This window comes from Drosophila willistoni, unplaced genomic scaffold, assembly GCF_018902025.1.
Source record: "Drosophila willistoni isolate 14030-0811.24 unplaced genomic scaffold, UCI_dwil_1.1 Seg143.1, whole genome shotgun sequence".
NCBI classification, from domain to species: Eukaryota; Metazoa; Arthropoda; class Insecta; order Diptera; family Drosophilidae; genus Drosophila; species Drosophila willistoni.
Window position 1 is genome coordinate 126,343 of NW_025814102.1, and position 24,805 is coordinate 151,147.

At 35.0% G+C, this 24,805-nt stretch overlaps 2 protein-coding genes and 1 long non-coding RNA gene across 5 annotated transcripts; 1 reads left to right on the top strand and 2 right to left on the bottom strand.

Annotated features, from left to right (window-relative positions):
• Positions 1-745: 745 nt before the first annotated feature.
• On the top strand, positions 746-3,778 carry LOC6644728 (E3 ubiquitin-protein ligase ariadne-1). The gene is made up of 6 exons (XM_002067183.3): positions 746-1,108; positions 1,824-1,988; positions 2,063-2,119; positions 2,207-2,980; positions 3,057-3,283; positions 3,356-3,778. Exons 1-6 carry the CDS (start codon positions 890-892, stop codon positions 3,435-3,437), a joined length of 1,524 nt encoding a protein of 507 aa, XP_002067219.1. The 5' UTR covers positions 746-889; the 3' UTR covers positions 3,438-3,778.
• A 4,501-nt stretch (positions 3,779-8,279) lies between these two features.
• LOC124460841 lies at positions 8,280-9,972 on the bottom strand. 3 transcript variants are annotated; one of them, XR_006954819.1, is made up of 3 exons: positions 9,752-9,972; positions 8,573-8,744; positions 8,280-8,495 (listed from the first exon to the last, which is right to left on the bottom strand). It is a non-coding gene; the product is annotated as an uncharacterized LOC124460841 (long non-coding RNA). The 3 variants fall into 3 exon arrangements; XR_006954817.1 differs by having other exon boundaries at positions 8,573-9,665; XR_006954818.1 differs by having other exon boundaries at positions 8,573-9,680.
• Positions 9,973-10,400: 428 nt separating this feature from the next.
• LOC6644727 (synaptic vesicle glycoprotein 2B) lies at positions 10,401-14,105 on the bottom strand. Its single transcript, XM_023176890.2, has 3 exons — positions 13,898-14,105; positions 13,012-13,828; positions 10,401-12,165 (listed from the first exon to the last, which is right to left on the bottom strand). Exons 1-3 carry the CDS (start codon positions 13,932-13,934, stop codon positions 11,019-11,021), a joined length of 2,001 nt encoding a protein of 666 aa, XP_023032658.1. The 5' UTR covers positions 13,935-14,105; the 3' UTR covers positions 10,401-11,018.
• Positions 14,106-24,805: the final 10,700 nt, after the last annotated feature.

Here is a 24,805-nt window from a genome sequence, read left to right on the forward strand (position 1 = left end):
AACGTTATTTATATAAAAAAAAAACTGTCTTTGAAATAATTTATTGCATTGAATTTAAAAATGGAAAAAAAAAACCGTTAGTAAAAGTTTGGTGTGGTATATTTGATTGGCTAGAGTGACCAATAGCTATTCGGGTGTGGTGAGAAAGTTGCTTTGTCGTCTCGCGTTACGTTACAACGTAAGGGTAACCTGAACAAAGTTTTGCAGCACTATTGCAAAGTTGCCAAGACCACAATTTCCAACACTTCTGAAAATATTTACGCTGCAATTGATTGGAGTCAGTGTTACTATTTTGTCAAAAAATAAAAATATAATGTTTAACATAATCAAATAATAATAGACACAATATTTCTTTACAATCGTTGACTCGCGCGCGTGTGTATATAAAACCAAAAATGAATCATTTCTATTTGCGTATATAATATTCTCCTACACACACATGAACATGCATACAAAGTAAAAAGCTGTTCGTCCCTTCGTTTTACAACACTTTAGCTGTCTCTGAATGTTTGCGAGATTGAGCGAGAGAGAATAATAATTAATGTGTCATATTTGCAAAATGTTGAACTTTTCTATTTTTGGCCTGTGAAAATGAGTACAAATTCGTTAAAATGAATTGAAAACTATTGAGTTTTCTTTTCCTTTATTGATTTCTTAAAATTGCTTTTGTTAAACATTGCACTTTATCCACATTTCGTCGCTTGCAGGTTGTTGGTCACACTAAAAATAATAAAAGACATATGTACATATGGTAACAAACAAAAATATGTTAACATAACAAAAAATAAAAAGAAACAAGGTTTTTAGTGGGTTTTTTTTTGTAGTTGTGCAAAATTCGCAGTATCAAAAAATTTAACACCAACAGCATCAAATTAATAATCCCATCGCCATGGACTCGGATAATGATCAAGATTTCTGTGACAATGTCGATTCGGGCAATGTCTCATCAGGCGACGATGGCGATGATGATTTTGCCATGGAAGTGGATATGCCCAGTTCAACTGAACGCCAATTGGAAACGGACGATTACCAATATAAGGTGCTAACAACAGATGAGATCGTTCAACATCAGCGCGAGATAATTGATGAGGTTAATCTGTTGTTAAAGGTACGAGCAAATTTCTCAATTTTTAACTGCTGACTTTGTGTGTTTGTGTGTGTGTTTGTATAAATGAATATGTGTGTGTGTATATACGTTTGCTGTTGTCGGTAAGGGGCTGGGGGGCTAGTTGCAGAAGTAGAAAAAACAACAAAAATTGTGAAGGTCATTTGCAGTTGGTAAAACAAAAGATAGAAGGACCTAACGGAATAGAGGAAGGTGGAGGGATGTCCTCTTGTTTACGATAGAAAGGGAAAGGACTAGGAGCTACTGTTTGGCACTTATCCTTATTATATGCATATGCATATGAAAAAAAGATGCACTTTGTGATATTTGTTTAATAACAAAGAGAACTGGGATGCCCCTAAGAAAAGAAAACCAAACAACAACTAATTTTATATTTGTGAATACGTTTAGTAGTCTAATTCTGTTAGAATATACAAAGTTTTATAAGAATTGCGAGTGCCTATACATACATACATGCATATCTACATATGTTTGTATGTATGTAAATACATAAATGTAAATCTATGTATATAGAATGCATTGGCAATACCGATGTCTGTTCATCATCATGATCATAGAAATCTGGCATTGATCCCGTTAACAATAAAATGCCAAGGCTAATTAGGATTGCCCCACCGACACCGACAATTTCCTTCATTATTTCTCACTAATTCTTCATTATGCGTCTCTTGTTTTTGTTACGCTTTGTATTTTGCAGCTATCCACGCCTATAACGCGAATACTGCTGAATCATTTCAAATGGGATAAAGAAAAATTACTGGAGAAATATTTCGATGAGAGTGACGATAACACCGAGGAGTTCTTCAAATGCGCACATGTCATAAATCCCTTCAATAAACCAACCGAAGCGGTTAGACAAAGGGTAAGTGTTTGATTAAATACTTAACATTTTAAACATATCGAACTAATTTATTGATTCTCGTCATCTAAATATAGACCACAAGAAGCCAGTGTGAAGAATGCGAAATATGCTTCTCATTGCTCCCGCCAGATGTAAGTTGTTTTCAATTTGGAATCAGAATAACGTATAAAATTAAAGATAATATAATAATCCATATGTTTCTTTCTATGACAAAACAGTCAATGACCGGATTGGAGTGCGGGCATCGTTTCTGCCTAAGCTGCTGGCGCGAGTATCTGACAACGAAAATCGTTACAGAGGGTCTCGGCCAGACAATTTCGTGCGCCGCGCACGGCTGTGATATCTTGGTGGATGATGTGACCGTTACCAAGCTGGTGCCCGATGCTCGTGTTAAAGTCAAATATCAGCAATTGATCACCAATAGCTTTGTGGAATGCAATCAATTGTTGCGCTGGTGTCCATCGGTTGACTGCACCTATGCGGTAAAGGTTCCATACGCTGAGCCCCGACGCGTTCATTGCAAATGCGGTCATGTCTTTTGCTTTGCCTGCGGCGAGAATTGGCACGATCCAGTCAAATGCCGTTGGCTAAAGAAATGGATCAAAAAGTGCGATGATGATTCAGAGACATCAAACTGGATTGCGGCAAATACCAAAGAGTGTCCCAAATGTAGTGTGACCATTGAGAAAGATGGTGGCTGTAATCATATGGTGTGCAAGAATCAAAATTGCAAGCACGACTTCTGCTGGGTGTGCTTAGGTTCATGGGAGCCGCATGGCTCCTCATGGTACAATTGCAATCGCTATGATGAGGATGAAGCGAAGGCGGCTCGCGATGCTCAAGAGAAATTAAGATCATCGCTGGCCAGATATTTACATTACTATAATCGCTATATGAACCATATGCTCTCGATGAAATTTGAAAATAAATTATATGCATCGGTTAAGCAAAAAATGGAGGAAATGCAACAGCACAATATGTCCTGGATTGAGGTAACATTAACGTGACACGAATCGATTAATAATGCCACAATGGATTGCTATCTAATTTTGTATTCTTTATTTATAGGTGCAATTCCTGAAAAAGGCTGTCGATATACTTTGCCAATGTCGCCAGACTTTGATGTATACATACGTCTTTGCGTATTATTTGAAAAAGAACAATCAATCCATGATATTTGAAGATAATCAAAAGGATTTAGAATCGGCAACAGAAACGTTGTCAGAATATTTGGAACGTGATATTACATCGGAAAATTTGGCTGATATTAAGCAGAAAGTGCAAGATAAATACAGGTGAATATCCAAATGAAAGGAAAATTTACATTTAATTGAGCATTTCATATTGTAATAATCATTTCTCTGCAGGTATTGTGAGAAACGTTGCACAGTTTTGCTCAAGCATGTGCACGAAGGCTACGATACTGATTGGTGGGACTACACAGAATGACGAGAGTCGTGGTTGGATAATTAAAGAACATCAAGCATAAAATTAAATTTTCAAAAGTAAAGTTGAGAATGAGAAATTCTGAAACAGAAAAAGGAGGATTAGGCAAACGATACACACACACATACACACACACACACAACAACACACAACACATAGATGGAAAAACTTTACCGTTAACATACATACACACAACACATGTTCACATGGAAGAAAAACAAATCTTTAAAATATACAATAAAATTATATATATATATACATATATGTATATATATAATGTGTGTATATATATATATATATATATATATATATATATACATATGTATATATATCTATATAAATAATGTGTATGCAAGAACTTTATTATACCCTTGCAAAAAGGGTATATTAATTTTGGTCAGGAGTGTGCAACGCATAAAAGGAAACGTCTCCGACCATATAAAGTATATATATTCTTGATCAGCATGACGAGACGAGTTCATATAGCCGTGTCCGTCCGTCCGTCCGCCTGGATCAACGCGAACTCCTCCTAGACCATTGAAGCTATAGGATTGAAATTTCGCATGTAGACTTGTATATACTGCACAGTTTGTATATCTCGGATTCAGCCGGATCGGTCACAAACAGTTACTTTTCTCGATAACTTCGTTATTTTCTGAGCTATTGAAATTTAATATTGCTGAGTTTATTACACCTATAAATGACTGTGCTAAATTTGATCAAGATCGGGTGACTATATATAGCTCCCATTAGAACGACCGGTCGAAAACAGTGACTTTTATCAATAACTTTGTTACATTTTACGCGATTGCTTTAAAATTAAACATTTGTCAGTTTTTTATTTCTGTTATATAGGTAGGGAAAGAGTAACAAAAAAATTTGCAAGGGTATACAAACTTCGGCGTGGCCGAAGTTAGCCCCGGCCCTCTAGTTTTTTTTTTTTTTTCGTCTTCATACACAAAAATACGAGATCGAAAACAAGAGAAGATCAAAGCAAAAGTAGAACAGAATGAGATGACGAACAAGTACAGTAAAGAGCAGTGCAGGCAGTCAGCAAAGACAAAAACAAAGAAGAAAAAGCAACAGCAGCAACAACAACAACAAAAACATATAGAACATAATATTACAGTTACTTATTTGATGTTTATCTAAATGTTAAAAAAAAAAGAAAAACAAAAGTGTAATTGCAAACAAATTTTAAATCACAATCCAATCATAAGAGAAAGTGAGAGAAAACTAAAAAGAAGAAAATTAAAAAAATACAACCTAAAGCCAAGCAAATCAATAGACATTAAGACAGAACTTTCACAAATCAGTTCATAACCCAAAAAGAAAAATCAACCTCACTCCCGCTATGCCATTTTTTAAACCATACATTTCTACTCGTATTTATGTATTGAAAAAGTTACAAAAAAAAAAAGAAAAAACTGATTAAAATAATTCAATAATACACAATGTGTGGTGCATAATCCAAATCTTAAGAATCGAGCATTTTCCATATGGTATCACAATATCAGAACAGAAAGAAAGGCCAAATCAGAATATCGTTGTAGGCACAAAGAATGATCGTTTTAGGTTCTATAGTGGATTCCCTCAGAGCAAAGAAAAACCAATATAAGTACCAATAATCCTTGGCCGCAAAGAACATTTTGATTCCAGTAGATATCCATTAAACAGTGTGTTCGATCTGAGTTTTAGCCGGTAAATTTCAAGTGCAATAATCAAAATGACAAATTAAGTGAATAATAAATAAGCAAGTAAAAAGCAACAAAATTGGAACGATTGGGATCAGCAAACGGCTTAAAATATAGTTTTGAAGTTGCTCTGTGTGTGAAAAACTATAAGGCTTAAAATCTCCAAGAAATTGAAAATGAAAAGCACTCTCTGATATTTGATTGGATCTACGATTCAAAGCCCGCCAATTTGTTTTAATTTGTCAAACACTCATTTATAGAAAAAAAAAATATGCCTTTGTTTAAATGCTTTTGGTTTCTCTGGTATTTTGTTTACGTTTTAATATTATAAAGAAAAAGAAAATAATATCTATAATATTTATTCATTGAAGACCAAAACCGTATAAGAAATTGAATAACACAAATTAGAAATATATAAGAAAATCAAGATAAAAATGGGACATTTCTCTGCTCTCCCTCTGTTTCCATCACCCTCTATCTTCCCTCGCTCTAAGCAGCACAAACAAACAAACAAATCAATCAATCAATATACATACATATAGTAGAATGTGTCTCCCATTCAAAACGTGGATCCGTGCCAAAACAAATTTCGGTTTCGTTTCAGTTGTGAAGGGTGCTTTAAACTTTAAACGGTTTTTACAATGGCTGTCAGCTTGATTCGGTTTCGATACAATATACATATGTATTTGTACCGGTATGTATCATACCGGTACGTACTGTTGTTTGTTATACTGACATCAAACCAAACACTGAAAAAAAATTCAGTAAATTGCCGGGGGGTTGGGGGATATTAATTGAAAATAGTTAAGCCGTCTGTGTATGTGTGTTTTTTTTTTGAGATTTTTTTTTTTGGTTTGTTTACGAAGCCGAAATTTGTATCTATACGGATCCGTGCCTCAAAAGCTTAACGGTAAATCGATGTACATAGAAATATATACATACATATGTATGTAATCTTTATGGTGGTTCGTTAACCAGATCCCCAAAACTTATTTTCCGGCAGCATATTCACCACAGTTTGCGGCATTCTCAATACTTTAGAAGGAAAAGCTAATACAAGAAATAAAAAATAAGAAATAAATATTTTATCCAATTAAAAAGGAAAATAAATTGCTGTAAAAAGTTTAAACAAATTGTTCAAATTGAAACAAAAATGAGATATATTCATATATACATACATATATATGTATATACACGTATATTAAAAATTGAAAATGAACAAGCAAAAACGATAATATATGCATACATACACACATATGTATGTATGTGTGTATATATAGACAAAATATGTGAAAAAAATGCTGTAAAAAATTATGAAGAACTATGTATGTATAATTAAAGATGAAAAATGTTGCAAAAAATTAGTGAAAATAATAAAAAAAAAAGATGAAAAAAAAACAAAATAAATAATTACAAAAACACAATTTGTTATTTTTTTGGACTAAAATACTTATTTATTGCATACTTATGGGATCATTTGTTTTTATACCCTTGCAAAAAGGGTATATTTCATTTTGGTCAGAAGTGTGCAACACATAGAAGGAAGCATCTCCGACCATATAAAGTATATATATTCTTGATCAGCACGACGAGACTAGTTCAAATTGTCATGTCCGTCCGTCCGTTCGTCTGGATCAGTGCAAACTCCTCCTAGACCGTAAGAGCTACAGAGCTGAAATGTAGACTTGCACAGGTTGTATATCTCGGATTCAGCCGGATCGGACTACTATATCATATAGCTCCCATACAAACGGCAAAGTCACGAACGAAATTTTATCAAGATCGGGTGAAAATATCACATAGCTCCCATAGGAACGACCGGTGAAAAACTGTGACTTTGTCCAATAACTTCGTTATTTCCTATGCTAAGATTGTACGCCGTTCTTTCGCGATCATTTGCCTTTTTAGATAAAACGTTTTTCCACTTCGATGGCCATGGGCAAGAAAGGAGTTACCAAAAAAGTTGCAAGGGTATACAAACTTTGACGCGGTCGAAGTTAGTCCCGGCCCTCTGGTTAATTTTTGAATCAATTAAACAAACTAACCAACTCCAACTAATGCCTTATTATACCTTACACCCATAGGGTGAAATTGTATATTTATTCTTGATCAGGATCAACAGCCGAGTCGATCTAGCCATGTTCGTGCGTCCGTCTGTCCGTATGAACACGTAGATCTCGGAGACTACTTATAGCTCTTAAGCTAGAGTCACCAAATTTGGTACTTAGACTCCTATAATACCTACGGTGTTCAAGTTTATTTAAAATTTTTGCCACGCCCCCGCAAATTATATAAAACCGATTATAGACACCAAATTTGGAATGTGTACTGGCTTAGTCAACGCGCAGATTTTGCCTTTTTCAAAAGTTTTCCTCGCCCACTTCCGCCCCCGGAAATTATCTGTGATATGATTTTCTCGAAAACTAACAAAGCTAGAACCACTAAATTTCGTATGTTGATTTGTTTGGTGTTTATGCGTGCAGATTAATAATATTTAAAAATTTTACAACGCCCATTTTCGCCTTCATAATCTATGAGAAACCGATTGTTTGTTTCAATTTCGATCAAATGTAATTTCACTAATTAGCCCTATTAATATCTAGCAACCTACAAAATTTTATTAAAATCAGACTAGAAACATGGAAGATAACGTATAAACGAATTTTACTAGTGACGGCGCAGAGTGCTCGTTTGTTTTTGTGAGAGTGAGCGAGATAGCATATGTATGCTTATGAGACATGTAAAACGAATTTAATAGTCATACATTTGGTGTTCGAAAATTAAAATATTTTTACACCTGGTGGATGGTATACCGAAGTCGGCGTGACGACTTACTTTATATGTATGTATGTATGTGTACGAGTCAACAGTACTATCTACTTTTTATGAACTCAATTAGTTTTACGACCTGTAAATTTTCTATTTTAATATTTCTTTTTTTCATAAAGCACGGGACTTATCAATTGTTTATTTGCCCATTTAATCTCACAGCAGACAGAAATGAAAATCGAAATATTGTTGAAGAAAGAGACATATGGCTCGAGAGACAGAAAGAGAGAGGGAGGGTGTGGAAAATGAGTGCTGCTAATTTAATAGATACATTTCGGGAAGATTCAACAATAAATATTTATACACTTGCATACGGGGTATATTCAGTTTGTTGTCTTTTGTCATTTAATTAGCAAACCTCATCTTATAATGCGTGTTTTTCTTTATTAATCTTCTTCTTGAGTCCTCATTCAATGCGAAAGTGTATTCCAATTCCGGCATGGATCGAAGTTAGGTTCTCTGACTTATAAATACATCAATGAGTATTGCATTCTGAATGTGTGTTTACACGTGGGTGTCTCCTTGGCTTGGTTGAACTCTGTAAAAATAACAATGTCAATAAGATATGCAAATGCAATGCACTATGTAAGAGTGTTTGACATATTTAGATCTTACTGTGTGTGTCACTTTTGGCCAATTGAAGGAATATATGGCAAGATATTATGTTTTCTTAAAGCCAGGGCTTGAGTTCTCTACTTTGGCTGGTATATGTACACATATGTAAATATATACATTCAGCATGCTGAGACGATTTTATACAGTCATATTTGATTGGCACTCTATCTGTCTGTGTGTATCATAACATAAACACTTTGAGCCAAAAGGCTGGCATTTGTAGGTCAAGTATCGATTTCGATTTGTAATAAAATTTCGAAATCGGATTTGGACCGATCAAAAATCTGAGACTTTTGGCTTGAAGAATTCGAGAATTTTTGAGGGAGGCATTTACTTGATTTTGATAAAGACATTTTCAGTATAAGGATTTATCGAAATTGCACGACCATTTCGAAAACTTACTATTTTACAAAAAGATAAAAAAAATATCAAAAATTTTGCGAAATATTGAAATTCTGGGGGTGTACAGACCCCCGGGACTGGATCCGGCCACAATTGAAATAGCTATATGTATGTAGCTTTTGTATAAAATTGTCTACATCTTGATTTTCATAGCCATCGTTGTCAAATTTTTTTTCAAAATTCCTATTACAAGTTTAATGTAAGAGAATGCCACATCTGATAAATTTAATTTGACTTGTTTCCAAGCATATGCAAGTGGAGCTACATAAAAGCGAATCGAGGAACGACTTTGAGAAACGCAAAGGATTGCAAAAAGCAAAAAGTGGGCGAGTGAGTGACGGCTTCGCTATATTATTGACTTGGCTGTGTACGGTCCGATTTTAAATTTGGGATATATATAGATATTACAATATAAAATTAATATGCCGAGTTTGATTGCAATACATTAAATTTTGGTCGAAATTTCGACGAGGAAGGTTATTGCCATAAACTTGATCAGCGTGGATACTTTACAAGTCTACATATTATAAATTAATTTTTGTGGCTTTCGAACTAATAGTTTCCAAGCTCTAGGTATTCAAATAGACGGACGGACAGAAAAGGCTACATCGACTCGACTCTTGATGCTCATCTAGGGAATATGCTTTCTTCTGCCTGCTATAGTCCTTTTTGGAGACTTTAATATATTATCCTAAGGGTGAAAAGTCTGATTTAAGATCAATTTTTTTGTAAATATTTCCAAAAGTTTCATAGCTACGCGACTCATAAATGTCTTACCTGCTGGGCTTGCATTTCTCTAAATTCGCCTCTATATATCAGCCCCTAAATGAACAATGTGGACACATGATGAGACCAGTCAAAAATATTTGAGAAATCCCAAGAAGTTATATGCCATATCCTGTTGTTTTTATACAGTCTATCAAATATCATGGAATCGTAAGAAAACTTTCAATTTTAAAACAAAACTCTGATATACATATTTTAGATTATAAACTCGAAATAAGACAGATAAAAAAAAGACGGTTGTTCTTTTTTCTTTTTGCATCGTTTATTATTATTATTTACTTTTTTGTTTTCCTTTTATCATACTTTGTATTGCATATAATAACTTGTTCTGTTCTTGGGTTTTCTTGTTTCTTGTATAACATACATAACTAAAATTTACAAAAAAATTTAATTCTTTAATTGATATATGTATGTAATTCTCTACCTGTGCTTGGGGCCCTACATAAAACGAAAGACAAAGCAAAAATTTAAGACGAACAACAAAAAAATAATAGTAATAATAAAATAGAAAACAAATAATGACACATAACAATTAATAATCATAATAAAAAGAGGAATATAAGTATGTATGTATATATTATATATATATATAGAGTAGGTAAAGTAATAAAATATATGTATGTGTATAACAATTTGTGTGTTGAATTTATAATTATTTATTATGTAGTATATATAACAACTCTAAATCTGGAACAGCAAAAGTATGTTTTATATGTATACTCGATTTTGATGGGTTGGGTTGGGTTGGGTGTTTGGGTGTTGAAGGTGACAAGTTAGGGTTAGGGGTTAGGGGTAGAGGGGTGGGTCGGTAGGAAGAGTACGGGGATTGAGAGGCTGTTACAAAGATTTCAGCAGCCGGCGCCGGCGCTTGCCACAAAATGAACTTACAATTACTATCGATCTATATATATATTTATATTTGGTTATATATGTAAGTATGTAGCTAAATACATATGCATACATCATATATGTATGTATGTATTGAATTTGAATTGAAGGGTTTCATAAATTCCATTACAATCGAATGAAGGGCAAACAAAGAGCGAAATTAAAAAAAAAAAAAAACAAAAATACAGAAGAAATCATTAAGGCTAATGTTAAATAATTACTGACAAATCCGCACACACACACGCACACATACACCACACAGAGATATCAAACTCGATTCGAGATCGCTGTGCAGTTGCATAACATGTGTGGAATGGATAGATATATGCCTTTGCTTTCTGCTAAGTAGTTAATGTTCCGGATTTCCCCCTTAATTTAGCTCCTTTCTCGTGGTATTGGGCAAGAGGAGACACATCAGACCTCCACCAATTAGTAGACCCGACACAATGAATGTGGGCGACGGGCAATAGTTATCCAACAGCTGGGCAATCACAATGTTACCAATGATGCCACCCAAACGAGCTGCCACCATGGAGATGGCCACACCAGTGGCTCTCAGTTTGGTGGGAAATACCTCCGTGATCAGACAATCAAGAGCGGCATTGGCCGCTGATATTGCTCCACTAAAGATGGCCGATACGATCAGATTCTGTAGGGAACTGCGCACAAAGTACATCAACGCTGAACAGATGCCAGCCGTCAGGGTGCCGGCAATTAGGAAAAATTTCCTGCCCAACAGATCCATGCCCAATATGGCCAATAAATTGGCTGGCAGAGCCGAAGCCAATGATATTAGCGACTCCATGAAAACGGATGATGGTATGTCCGATGAGCAGGTGCCGTTGCCCACATTCTCCTTGGCAATGCTCACCACATAGTCCGTTACAGTGCATACGCCAGCCGATTCGCCTGGGAAGGCCTTCTCGTATTCCTCGAAGCGATTGAAGAGCTCAGGGAACCACATCAACAGACCATAATAGCCAATATGGAATGTAAAGTTAATCGTAATCGAAACAATGGTGAAACGTAATATAGGTGACTTGAATAGCGCACGACTGTGATCAACCATGCCGCTGACCATACGCGAATATTTGCCCTTAACACCGCTGCTTGAGGCCTCGTTTTGCAGCTTCTCATCGACTTCCAGATCATAGACCATATACTCATTGGGGCTCTTTTTCGTATTGGTCACAAAGATCCCGCGGAATATGGCCAGGGCCTTATCCTTTTTGCCTCGGGTCAATAGGAATTTCGGTGATTCGGGCAAATAGAAGAGCAGGAAACCAACCAAAAATGATGGTGTCGAGCAGACCAACAGAAAGATGCGCCACGAATTGTATGTGAAATATGGTGTAATAAAACCAATTGTTGTTGGTATGATAAGCCAGGCTAACCCAGCCACAAATAGATTGCCAAATGTCCAGAAGGCAGCCATAAAACTCAACATTGAGCCACGTTTTGCTTTCGGTTGAAATTCAGCAAAATATGACCAGATGACGGGACCACTTCCGCCCAGACTGTAACGAGAACAAAGAAATAGAGAGAAAAAATTAAATTCTGAGTATTTAAAACCACAAAAAGGGGCCTAAATATGTATAATGGCGCAAAATCGCCCCTTAAAGTATGCAATGGGTTGTCATACGTTTGGTATGCCTTCTGTAGAGGAAGTTGACTTTCACTTAGAGATCTTGAATGATTTCTAAAAGCAAACTGCATACTTTAGGGGATATATTTCCCTTGGTTGAATTTTTCAGATTTCCCACTGTATGAATATTTATATCCAATTAGGCAGACAGTTCCAACTTGCTAGTAGGGCCAAGGTGATTATCAATTAGCAGTTGATTGGCAAAAAAAAAAACATGAGTAATAACAAAATTATGGGCAAATAGTAATTGGAATGAAGGAGAGAAGGAGAGGGAATGATCACAGAATGAGTCAATGAGTTTTCCCCCTAAAATATTGATCGAAATAACAACAACATACATTTTCATAGCTCTCCTTTGAGATGTTTGGAAGAAGGAGAAGAAGGGCGATGTTTAAGTTATTTTCGTTACATCGAGTCAAGTCAATTTGGAAGCATTTTTTAATTAGCATAACCAGTCACGACTTTTGTTGTTGTTATTTATTGGCATGGGCGAAAAAGAAGAAAAAAGTTAATTGAATTAACACCTACAAAATACAATCGAAAAAAGAAGCAAAAAAAAACCGATCCATGTGCGGTGCGCGGTGTGTCACTGCATCAACAACAACATTTCGAAATATTGAGATACGCCAAATAGACATGGCGAATCGGCCTAGTCAGATATTGATAGGGGGAGAGATAGGGGGGGCTCTTATAATAGCATTTAGTTTGTGGTACTTACGCTGCGCCATTCAGGAATCGGAAGAACATAAAGAATGCATACGACTGCGAAAATGACGAGGCCACAATGCAGAATGCATTCATGAATGAGATGACAATCAAGACTTTCTTTCGTCCAAAACTATCGGCAATGCTGCCCCAGAAATAGGCACCAACCATCATTCCGATGAAAATGATGGAATTGAGCCATCCCTTGGTCTCCGTATTCAAATCCAGATCACATTCAGCCGATGGCAATATGAATGACATTGAGATGACATCCATTTCCTCTGATGTACTGACCAGGCCACAAATGGCCAGCAGTATATAATGGAATTTGCCATAACCGCATAGCTCGATGGCCCTTTCAAAATTGGCCACTATGGGTCGTGTGGGTATGGCCAGGGAGCCGGACTTTTTACTTCTGCCCTTTCCCTTGCCCTTGCCTTTACCCTTGCCCGCATGGCCGTGTCCGTGCCCGTGCCCATCGTCTTCATCATCACTATCGGAGCCGCCGCCGCCATCGCCACCACCAGCAGCAGCACCGCCCAGCGCTCGCTCTACGTCCTGATGCTTGCCATTGGAGTTCGGGGAATTCGTAGAATTCACCGAATTCGGTACAGTTTCCGCCTCGTAGCCTCGATTATCGGCTGCAAAATGATATTCCGGCTGCTTCGATGATTGGCCCAAGGAATACGGCTGGATGATTGCCCGATTGTCAATGTGCTGCTGCTGCTGTTGCTGCTGCTGCTGCGAGTTAACAACGTTGTTGGTCCCTGAAGTTGGGTTGATCTGAGTATTGTAGTTGGTTGGTTGTAGGCCAGCTTCTACATTATAGGCTACAAGAAGAGCATAATGGAACATTAGCAAATGCGATCGATACAATGCGAATAAATTTAAATACTTACATTCGCTTTTACCCTTTGCAGAATCACCTTCTACCATTCTATAGTTCAAGGTTTTTTTGGCTTTTTGTGCGCTTAGGCAAACAAAAGAAAGAAACGATCGGCGAAGAAATTGAATTGGGGGTATTAACAGGTGAGTTTCCTAGCTGAGGATGAGCTTAGGATACAAACACACACAAACACAAAAAAAGTGAACAGTTAAGTTTAAAACTTTTTTGTCAACTGCAAAGAGAAAGAAATAAAAATTCAAAAATTATTAATCGATTAACTCACATTTGAAATTTAAATGCAAAATGGCTTAAAATGACTTCTGATTGATCAATCTATCTCCAACAAAAAATTCAATAATATTATATGTATGTGTATGTACATAAGAAATTTGCACACAATTATTTTGTTTGTCAATATTTGCATTGAATGAACTATTTGAGAGTACAACTAAAAGAGTCTAAACACGATTGATATATCCATCATCCATCATCTCCATCAGGAAACGTGTCACGATTTCAATTCTAACTATGTGTGTAGTTAGCCGTCGGGATTATTCCAGCATATAAACCGCTCAACAGGTAATTGACTCTGATCTAATCCAAAACTGAGTGAATTTAATTTGAAAATATAAACAGAAATGTGTAAACAATATTCATTAAACTCTCCGAAAAAAATGCAATCGTTACGCATTGTTAGTGCGTTAATTGATAGTAGATCGTTGAGTTGGTTAATTCTCTGATTTAACAGTGCGTCAAATTTCACTTACACTTGCCAAAAATCTAGCAAACTTTGTTTTCTAAAAGCCTTTCAAGAATTATTGAAATACTAGCAATTTAATGTTGTTTGACGATTTCGTTAGAAATATCCAAAGACTGATCTTCAAAATGCAGATCCTCTGAACTGAGTGCATAGATTTTCATGGCCTATCGAATAATCGAAAAGTCCTAATTATCGATTAGAAAATGGCGTCAACTGCCTTACGAAAGGATTTATCTCTAAGTGTAGCCAATATGATTGAGAAGTTTTGTAAAATCGTTTACAACATTTTGTATTATTTGATAATTTTAAAAGATAATTGGAATAATTTTTAATGCTCAGTTTGAATATTTTTTTTCTCAATAACGGTTGATGGCTATATTTAAAGACAAAAACGTTTTAATTTTTTAAGTGATGGAATGGGAAATTAAAAATACAACGACAATTTCTAATTCTCATCCGATATGGAAATGTCCGATTGAAGGAAAACAGGAACACAACAGCAACAACAAGTAAGTAATGGCAAGTTGAGAGAAACGAGTTGAATTGAAGAGTGAAATGGATGACGTTGGCAATTAATTAATTGATTAATTAATTAAGAATTGAAAGCTCGTTGCAAATGCAATAATAATGCTATTCGATCGCTTAATTTATATTTCAAACATTGCAATTGCAACATGTGAACAGACAGACAGACAGGCAGACAGACAGACAGACAGAACAAACGCCTACACTTCCGCCACAATTATACATAGATAGATAGCCCTTCACCTGGCCTTGTCTGATCTACCGATCTAAAATGAAATATATGTAGCATCTATTGCAACATATATCGCAAGTCTGTAACTATCGACAAAACCAATTCCAGTTTCTCCTTCCTTGGAATTTATTTTAATGTAAAACTGCGTGTGAATACAAGTAATGTATATGATTTACACATTACACATTGCATAGTTTTAGCTGACTGACTGACTTCAATGTCATATTGCTCGGGATCTGGATGCAATATACAGTACATACATACATATGTATGTACGTACATAAATCTTCTACGTATATATGTATCTATGTATGTCTAAGCTTAGTTCACTTTGTATTGCGTTTCGCCTTTTTGCATATTTATCACAAATTAATTAACACATTAAAATAAGCAAGCTTGTCTTTACTACGTGTGCATATTATCTTTATATCTATTTTATATCTATAGGTATTAAATATGTATAACGAATCAAGTTTTATTGAGATCAATTATAATGCCATTAGTATTATTATTAATCCCAGAAAAGAATTTCAAAATGTAATTCACTTGACAGTTTACATCATTTTAAGGGAAAAAATTACACCTATACAATCGATTAACAATATATACAGTAAACAAATTCAAATCATAAATAAAATAGTTAGCATTTAAGAAACAATTCTCATTTAGTGGGAGAATAAACAAATTTTTGAAATGTAAACAGATCCAACAGTTCCAAAAAAAACAAGATGAAAAAGCGGAAACAAAAGGAAGTGAAATGCTTATGATTGGAACATCTGGAAATTTTAGCATTTTTATTCAGGGTTTGTTGACTCAAAAGAGTTTTGCGGTGTATCGATAATAACTATTGATATTTTATGTATTTTATTGATTATTTAATTTACCTGTTTGCCAAAAGAGTTTGGAAAGTTTTTCGTTTAATCACTTGTTTGCTTTACTTTTTCTTTTACTTGATTTATATTGTAAACCTAATATATGTATATATATTTATATATGTATGTATAACAATTGAAGACTTTGGTTTTAAATTTGTTTTGGATTTTGGATTTATTTGTCAGCTGCTGCTATTGTGGGATGACAATGATAATGGCGACTGTTTCTGTTTATGATGAATTTTCGTATTTATTGTGCAAGTTTTCAATTTGCAATTATTGTAACGAAAAGCTGGCGAAAACATCAAAAAACTTTGCGATTCAATCAACACTAGCAAAATGCATTTGCGGCACAAAAGACAATTGACCAATTGAGATCTTTGCAGTACGAGCACACGGGACACACAAGAAAATCACGGATCCAAATCGATTTCGATTGATCAATTATGGCGCGCGGAAATTCTCGGATTCTCGGGGATGCGCAACAGAGAAAAAACAGAAAAAAACAAACGTACAAGACGAAACAAAACAACTTCGTTGCTGTGCGCGAAACGGTGGAAAGCCAAGTATTTGAGAGGCCGTTAAGCGCCCGCTTAAATATACAAAAATGAAAAGAAACAAACAGCAAAAACAACAACTCATCGAAACGAAATGGAAAATGGAACGTGCAAACATAAACCGGGCTTATCAGAAGCACCAGCAGCCGCAGCAGCAACAGCAGATACAGCGGAACAATATGGCATTAAAGTGCGAGCTTTACGCGAAATGGAAATTATGGTTGCTTTCCAGGGGAGAAATGGGGGGCCGGTAGGAAGAGATATAGAGTAAGAAGCTAGTTTCTTCACATACAGTTATGTACATATGTAAGCATGGACTTGAGAATTATTTCATTGAATTTGAACCCATTCATCATTGGGATTGCCCAGCGCGTCTAGATCTACCAGATACGCCAGATATCAGATATACTTAGTCCCTTCCCTTGCCCAATCACTGAGTTTATACTCATTGAAATTGTAATTGAATGCAAGTCAATGGAATAAATTGAAACTTAATTGAATGAATTAAAAACCAACGACTATTGTATACTCTCAATATTCCAATACGATTTAGTCGATCATTATTTCAAATATCTAAAAGTAAATTTTCGAAACGATTATTCGATAGGATTTCAAATCAAGTTATTAATTATTGATATGCATTACTTGTTTGTTTGGAAAAGTAATTGGGATTACATTTCCGATAAGAGTATTTTGGAAAAAGTTGAAACTCGAAATCAATTAACGGCAACAGGCAGCGGCTTAAGTGTTCAAAAGAATAATGCTTATTGAAAATACATGGGCATTATTAATAATATTATTGTTCATATACACATGTATATATGTATATATATATATATATATTTATGTGTAGATGCTGTTGTCATTGTGCGATTATTATGATTATTGATACATTTTAACCGATCGTGTGTATTGACCATGTGACTCACAGACTTGTCAGACTCGGATTCAAACCCGAACTTGATTAAACCTCAGACTCAGGAAGAGTGATAGAGCGAACCAAGAGAGTATATGAGAGAGAGAGAGAGCTATGGAGGGAACAGCTGTTGTACCAAAAAAGTAATTTTTAAGAATTACTCGACTACAACTATTACGACTATTATTGTATAATAATACGACAGGGAATGACAAAAGTGGGAAGACATCATTAAGTTGGAGCAACCCACAAGTGTCTTGCCAAATGAATTGATCTTTAGCTAATTGCTTAATTGATGCTGTTGGTGCAAATTTACTCCCCCTTTTTGCAATATTTTGGGATGTGAATACAAATTATGAATCATTTTTTCCAATTTTGTGACACATTTTAAACAAATTTTGCGCATTATTTGACGTCAAAGCGGTTTTCAATTTGTTAATAGCCAAAGTGTGTGTGACTTTTTTCATGCCCGATATGAGAATCTATAACTATATACGTATACCAACATAGAGACGTGTGAGATCTTACATAAGACCACATTTTTCCTCTTTCTTTCAGGAAAAGTTTCGAATTTCTGATTACTTTACTATATGTATACGAAATACAAATGTACGAGAATTATCGCCAAGTGAAACGTGTTCTTTTTTATATTTTCCCCTGACTTGGTTGTTTGAAGTGAACTAATTGTGCTAAAAAAATATAAATTTCACAACTTGTCAACATATCTAATCAAACAAAAAAAAAAAAACAACAACAAAACAAAAGAATGAAAATGAAAAGTTTTCAATTATAAAATTTGACCGACAATTTAATTACCCGAATTAAATAACTACGGATGAAGAGGCCCAGCGGGACAGGGAGGGAAATAAGGAGGAGAGAGTGAGAAGGACAGAGACTTTTATATAAGATTAATTTCAATTCAATGGAAACTATAATTTAAAAAAAAAAAAAAAGGTTGATGTGCTTGATAGAAACCCGTTGCAATGGTTAAAGTCCTTGCTGTTGATTGCTGTTATTTTTGTATATATTTTTGTACTTCTTTGTTTCTTCATATGTAATTATTTATACACATTAACGCCAATGGGCGTATGTATATTAATCTATAAACGATAGCAGCAACAAATGTTAACAACACTGAGAGGCATCTTCATCGCATTACAAATACCCTTTAATCTATGGATCACAAGAGCATATTGGGCATACACAACAAACGAAACGTGTTTGCACGTATTTTATACGACATATTACAGGGTATATTTAAGTCGACACTGCGTTTTAGTTTTGGGAATCTTTTCATTTATTGTTATTGGAAAATTTTCAACACTATTCATCCGAAACTCGTTCTAATTGGTTTTTATTAGTTTCAGTTTCGCCGTTTTTCCCTCCCCCTTTCAATTTGTTTGCTTATTGCTTTTTCCTTCTTCCAATGTCTTGCTATTGTTTTTTTCGTTTTGTTGTTCTTTCAATTTCAATTTCAGTTTCGTTGCACATACATTTCCATTAATTGTGTTCCTCCTTCATTTAATTGAAAACAAAAAAATAAAGAACCCCATAAAAAAAAAAAAACCAAGAAAACAGAGAAGAATTTCAACATCTCCAAATTGGAGGAGCTCCAATGTAGACACCATAAGATACCTCTGAGTATCTCGGACTATGACTAATGGGCGGCAACTGGAGGTTTCAAGATTAATTCTTTCAGTTTCAGTTTCGGAATGACTCATCTATAGTTTATCTATATATCAACATATTTCGTATTACATTGAAATTGACAATTGTTTAATTTAATTTCTGTTATTTTCTAGAATATTTCCCTTTTATTGATTATTTCCTTTTATTTATAACTTTTAGTCACTATTTTTTGAAATACATATGTTGTTTTTGATTTTTTTTTTTTAAATTTATCTTTTTTTGAGGTTTCTGAAATTTAATTTTAACATTCTTGAAAAATGTTGAACAGCTGAAGAGCACAAAACACAACAAATTTGTTATTTTTATATTGATTTTGAGCTCAGTTAGCATAATTAATTTATGCATTATTTAACTCTGAGCAAAAAATGAATTTAGGAGGCCGGCGGCGACGGCGGCGGCAAAAACTTAACAATGAAATCTGGAATAATGCCCTGAGATCCGATTATTTATGTCTTACAGGAAGAGACCCCCAAACTCATACATATGTATGGATAATTTTTTGTTGGTTATTGCTTCCCCATTATTAATTAATCCTTTTGCGAGGAAGTCAGTTGGATGGATATGTCACTCTGCCTTTTGTTGAGAGGCAGGAACAGGGAATGGAAGATACGCACCTATAAAGTTTTTTTTTTTTTGGTTTTGGTTTGGTTTTTAGGAATGTTAGTTCGGCTGCCTTCTGGACTTTTGGCTGGAAAATGTTCTTGTTTTATGTTGTTGCACGGCGGAATTTAACGGTCGGTTGGTGTCGAAACTCGAAATGGTATCACTAGTGTTGGAGGAGCTCCACGCAGCTCCAAAAGCGCTTGGACAATGCGTTCAAATTGGCGTGGGGGCAACGTTTTTATAATCGGCCCAGAGAGGCGCACGCTATAGGCAGTTCGTGTGTCCCCGTCCCCCTTTCGCTACTTGTTTGTTATATTTCTGTGTCTTTGTTTTTTATTTACTTTTTTTTGGGATGCTGTTGCTCTCTCTTGCACGATCTTTCTCTCACTCTCTTTATCTCTTATTGGTCTCGCTCGCTGCGTCTCTCTCCCTGTCGTTCTCTTGTTCCCTCACTCACTGACACAATCTGATGTCTTCTCCGGATTTCTTCTGGGTTTTTTTCTGTTCTTGTTTTCTGACGTTATCGTTGGAATAGATCATCTCCGTTGCACATATAGCCGACATAGCCGACAATGTTGCTTATCGGGGTCTCCTGTGCTTATCGCTCGCAAAAGTGTCAAGTGAAGGAAAGTGGAGAAAATACGTAGAAGAAGGCGCCAAAATGCCCTTTCGATTAAGTAATAGTTGGTGTTATTCCTTACTAATCTAGGGCTGTAAAATGGGGGACATTAGCGCCCTGAAGTATGCAATGAGCAGCCCAAGAATTCGTTTTTTGAAATATATAAAGAAATTTTGGAATATACAATGGATAAAAAGTAATTCTCGAAGCAAACATTGTTTAAAGATTATTAATTTGTTAATAACAATAAATACTTTTATAGTATATTGCACACTTTAAGGGGCATTGTCCCCCCCTAAATCCGCCTATGCTATAAAACCAATTAAAACGCTCCAATATTAAGGGCCTTCAAGGGTAAGACTCTCAATATACTCTAATGAGATGACAGAAATAGAGCTATCTGCCATGTATATATATGTATGTACATACATTTGTATGTAGTATATACTATATATTAAATAATATTGTTCCATGCCTCGTGGGTATTCTTTGCATGTGGCGAAGCGTATTTGCGTGCTCATATGTATGTAGCTATCCACTGATTAGTTTCTCTAACCCGCATCCTTCTTCTCCATCACTTTTTGGTGGCGGCAAAAGATCTACGTAATTTTTCGTACGATTTCATAAATTCTATTCATCTTTTTCCATAACGAAATACATTTAGAATTGAATAGAAAGATAAAGATAGACGCGCAACGTGACAGTAAGAAGAGGCAAACCAACAAAAAAAATAAAGAACACACTTGGGGCAAGTTCAATATGACGAACATTGTGGGGATTCATGGAACTGTATGAAAAGTCAATATAATAGCAGTTGAATTGAAGATAAGATGATTTTCCCCTCAAAAAGATGGTTTTGAATCTTCTCGATTACAGTTATTTTAGTACTAATTGTTTATACAATAAACCAAACATTTCATTTTTCAGGGATTAACTTGGCTTATTCTTTCAAGTTCAACACTGTTTACACACACTCTGCCTGCCAGTCTGTCTGACTGACTGTCTGTCTGTCTGTCTGTCTGTCTGTTGTCCCTGTCTTCTCTTACCACCTGTCAACACTAGGGCAAATATTACCAAGTGATGATGAGATCAGGTAATAAGTAACCCCTCGTGACCAGATGGATGGATGGTTAGATGGATGGAAAGAAGTTGCATCGTTTTTTGTTAAAGTTAATGTGTCCTTTGCACTGACTCTTGGAAAATTTAAACAAACAACAACTGTTTCTTTTGCTATATGTATTTGTTCAAGATATACCATATAATCGCATATAAGTTATATAGGGCTGACGTCAGTGGTAGAGAATTGTGTTTATGAGTAGGTTTTATGATGCTGCAGGTTTTTATATTTTATAGATATATACATAGTGTCTGTTGATATATTTTTGTGACTTGTGCCACCTTAAGAATTATGGCCCCAAGTTTTCTGTTTTCTGTTTTTATCACAAAAGCTAAATATTGCCGGTTAATCTTTTTGAAAATAAAACGAGACAAGAGACAAGACTGATCAGGAAGAAGATCTTAGCCAAGGTTATGTATATATACGTATATACAAATGTATGTGTGGTTTGACTAAATACAAGTCAAGCTTAGATTACAATTCTAATTATGAAATGAAGAATATTTCTCTTGGGATTTTTTTTGTTTAGAACGTAATGCACTTTGAAAAATCAAAATAAGATAAGAGAAGATTTGCAAATTCTATTAATATGAAAACGTTTCCAAGAACTAAAGTCAAAATGTTTATCATCATCATTATACCATATCTGTCTATATTATTTTATAAGCTGTCGTTTCAATTATGATGATCACAACAAGAGATTATAATTATGAACAAATTTGGCTACTTATATGACGCACAGAAGTCGTTACAGCTTAAAGTCACGTGAAGAGATAAACAGGGGTGAGATACAAATCGATAACAACTTGAAAGCAAATGTAGCGTGTCACGGACCTGTCGTTTGACAGTCTTAAAATCTTGATGCTTTTCTATTGAAAAATGAATGAAATAAAGTATTGTTGTATATTGTAAGTATAGTTGAAATTGACTTTGATTATTTTTGAATCGAAATGTTTATTCTTATGTTATATTTATTGTTAATAAAGCAGCGGTTTGTTCAAAGCGCCCCTAACAACCTGCTGGAACTAATACCTTTCTATAGAAAAAATAAACCAAGTGGACAACTCTGTATGTAACTCTGTAACTGATATTGGCCCGCCAAAAAAAGAAGAAGCATAAACACATCATTTGGCATCTAACCGAATTGCGTTTCTCACACACACAAACTCTTTCTTTTATTATTAATCATTGTCATGCTCAATAACAATTAAAAATAAAGAGAAAAACGGGGAAAAATACAATAAGATCTCTCTCAATGGGTTCGACATCCATATAAGTACATATAATACATATGTATGTATACAGATTTATGCATATGTAGAATGACAAATGACAGACCCTGGGCCCATTGGGCAAACAGTAGAGCGAACCAAAGAGCAAGAGAGAAATGGGAGAGGAGGAGGTGGCCAAAGAGGGCGAGGAGGTTGCCAGCATATTGTTTCTGTATGACTAAGAAATCAATTCAATTTCCAATTTCAATTCAAAAGCATCTCCTGCTGCAGGGGCAGAGCAGTGTGAACCGGATAGAACCAATGCTAATCAACCCAGATGAACCTAAAAAGGCAGCGACGCGACATCAACTCGTTTCGCCATCAAAAGTCGGAAATTTTTTAATGAAGAAAAACAGTTTTGGTTAAGTTTTGTTACTTTGTAAGGAAATCTGAAGAAAATAACGAAATTTTCTTTGTGAACTAGTTCTTTTGCATATTTAGTTTTAGGTCCACTTTGATGGAACCAGTTTATACCCTGTCAGTCGATCAGAAAAATATATATATAGTAAGATATAACTTCTTCAACAAAATTTATGATAGTTTAGTTGGGTCAGAAGTTTTTATACCATACACCCATAGGGTGAAATGGTATATTAAAGTCGCCAAAATGTATGTAACAGGCAAAAGGAAGCTTCTCCGACCCCATAAAGAATATATATTCTTGACCAGACTCAACAGCCGAGTCGATCTAGCCTTGTCCGTCTGTACGTCCGTCCTTCTGTCCGTATGAACATTTTTGCCCCCGTAATTTGAAAAAACTCGATTATCTCCCGTATTTTTCTACCTTATGCAACCTTATGCACACTTAAATGTGTTACTAATATCCAGCAAAATACCAAATTTGATCAAAATCGGACAAAAAACATCCGAATTATGCATATAAACGTTTTGCCATAAGGCCGGAGTTGGCCGTTGGCTGGTGGGGGCGCTAGGGTGCTCGTATGCTTGAGTGAGCGAGATACTAAGATATGCTTGTGAAAAGCTTGTGAAAATGCATTTGTTTAATAAATTTGAAATATTTGCTTTACTGGTGTATGGTATAACTTAGTCGGCGAGACGACTTACTTACTTCATTTTTAGCTCTAGTTTGGGAACAAGTGCAATCTAATTAAGACAGTTCATTATACAGATATATACATACATACATACATATGTACATAAAACGTTTTTTTTGCATAGATCTTTTCATACACACACTCGCGGACAACCGATTAGAATCCACTCTGGCAGTTTTAGACCATGCTTTATATCTTCTAATCAAAGCAAAGTTTTATTCTTAATTGTTGGTAAGTTAAACTTAAATATATAAGACATAAAAAGAAAATATGATTAAGTTTTTGATTGGTGAATTTGTAAAACAATTTCATAAAATCAAAACTGACGTTTTATCCGGCTTGAGGTTAACAAATCATAAAAATGTATAATACTTTTAATCACAGGCAACACAAAAGGTAAAACGCAGTTTTGTTTAACTTAAAAAAGGTCGAACAGCACCCTTTTCCAAAAAAAAAGAAGAGTTTGCAATATTGCAAAGATTAAACTGCTAGAATCTGTACATTGATCTTACAATTAGCTTCATGTAATTCTAGTTTCTTCTCATTTTGGGAACTAGTTCATTCCCTTGAAAATGTAAACATAGCAATTGATAGCTTCCATCAATTAAGCCATTTCATCGAACATGTATCTCTATCGGTACATAGCATCTAATAGATATATACATACTACATATATATCTACATATATACATATCTTTGAATAGG

Coding starts and splice junctions, on each gene's coding strand:
- LOC6644728 (XM_002067183.3), top strand. CDS start 890: ATGGACTCGGATAATGATCAAGATTTCTGTGACAATGTCGATTCGGGC. Junction 1,109..1,823: donor AGGTTAATCTGTTGTTAAAG/GTACGAGCAAAT, acceptor TGTATTTTGCAG/CTATCCACGCCTATAACGCG. Junction 2,120..2,206: donor TCTCATTGCTCCCGCCAGAT/GTAAGTTGTTTT, acceptor ATGACAAAACAG/TCAATGACCGGATTGGAGTG.
- LOC6644727 (XM_023176890.2), bottom strand. CDS start 13,934: ATGGTAGAAGGTGATTCTGCAAAGGGTAAAAGCGAAT. Junction 13,829..13,897: donor TGCAAAGGGTAAAAGCGAAT/GTAAGTATTTAA, acceptor CTCTTCTTGTAG/CCTATAATGTAGAAGCTGGC. Junction 12,166..13,011: donor CGATTCCTGAATGGCGCAGC/GTAAGTACCACA, acceptor TTCTCGTTACAG/TCTGGGCGGAAGTGGTCCCG.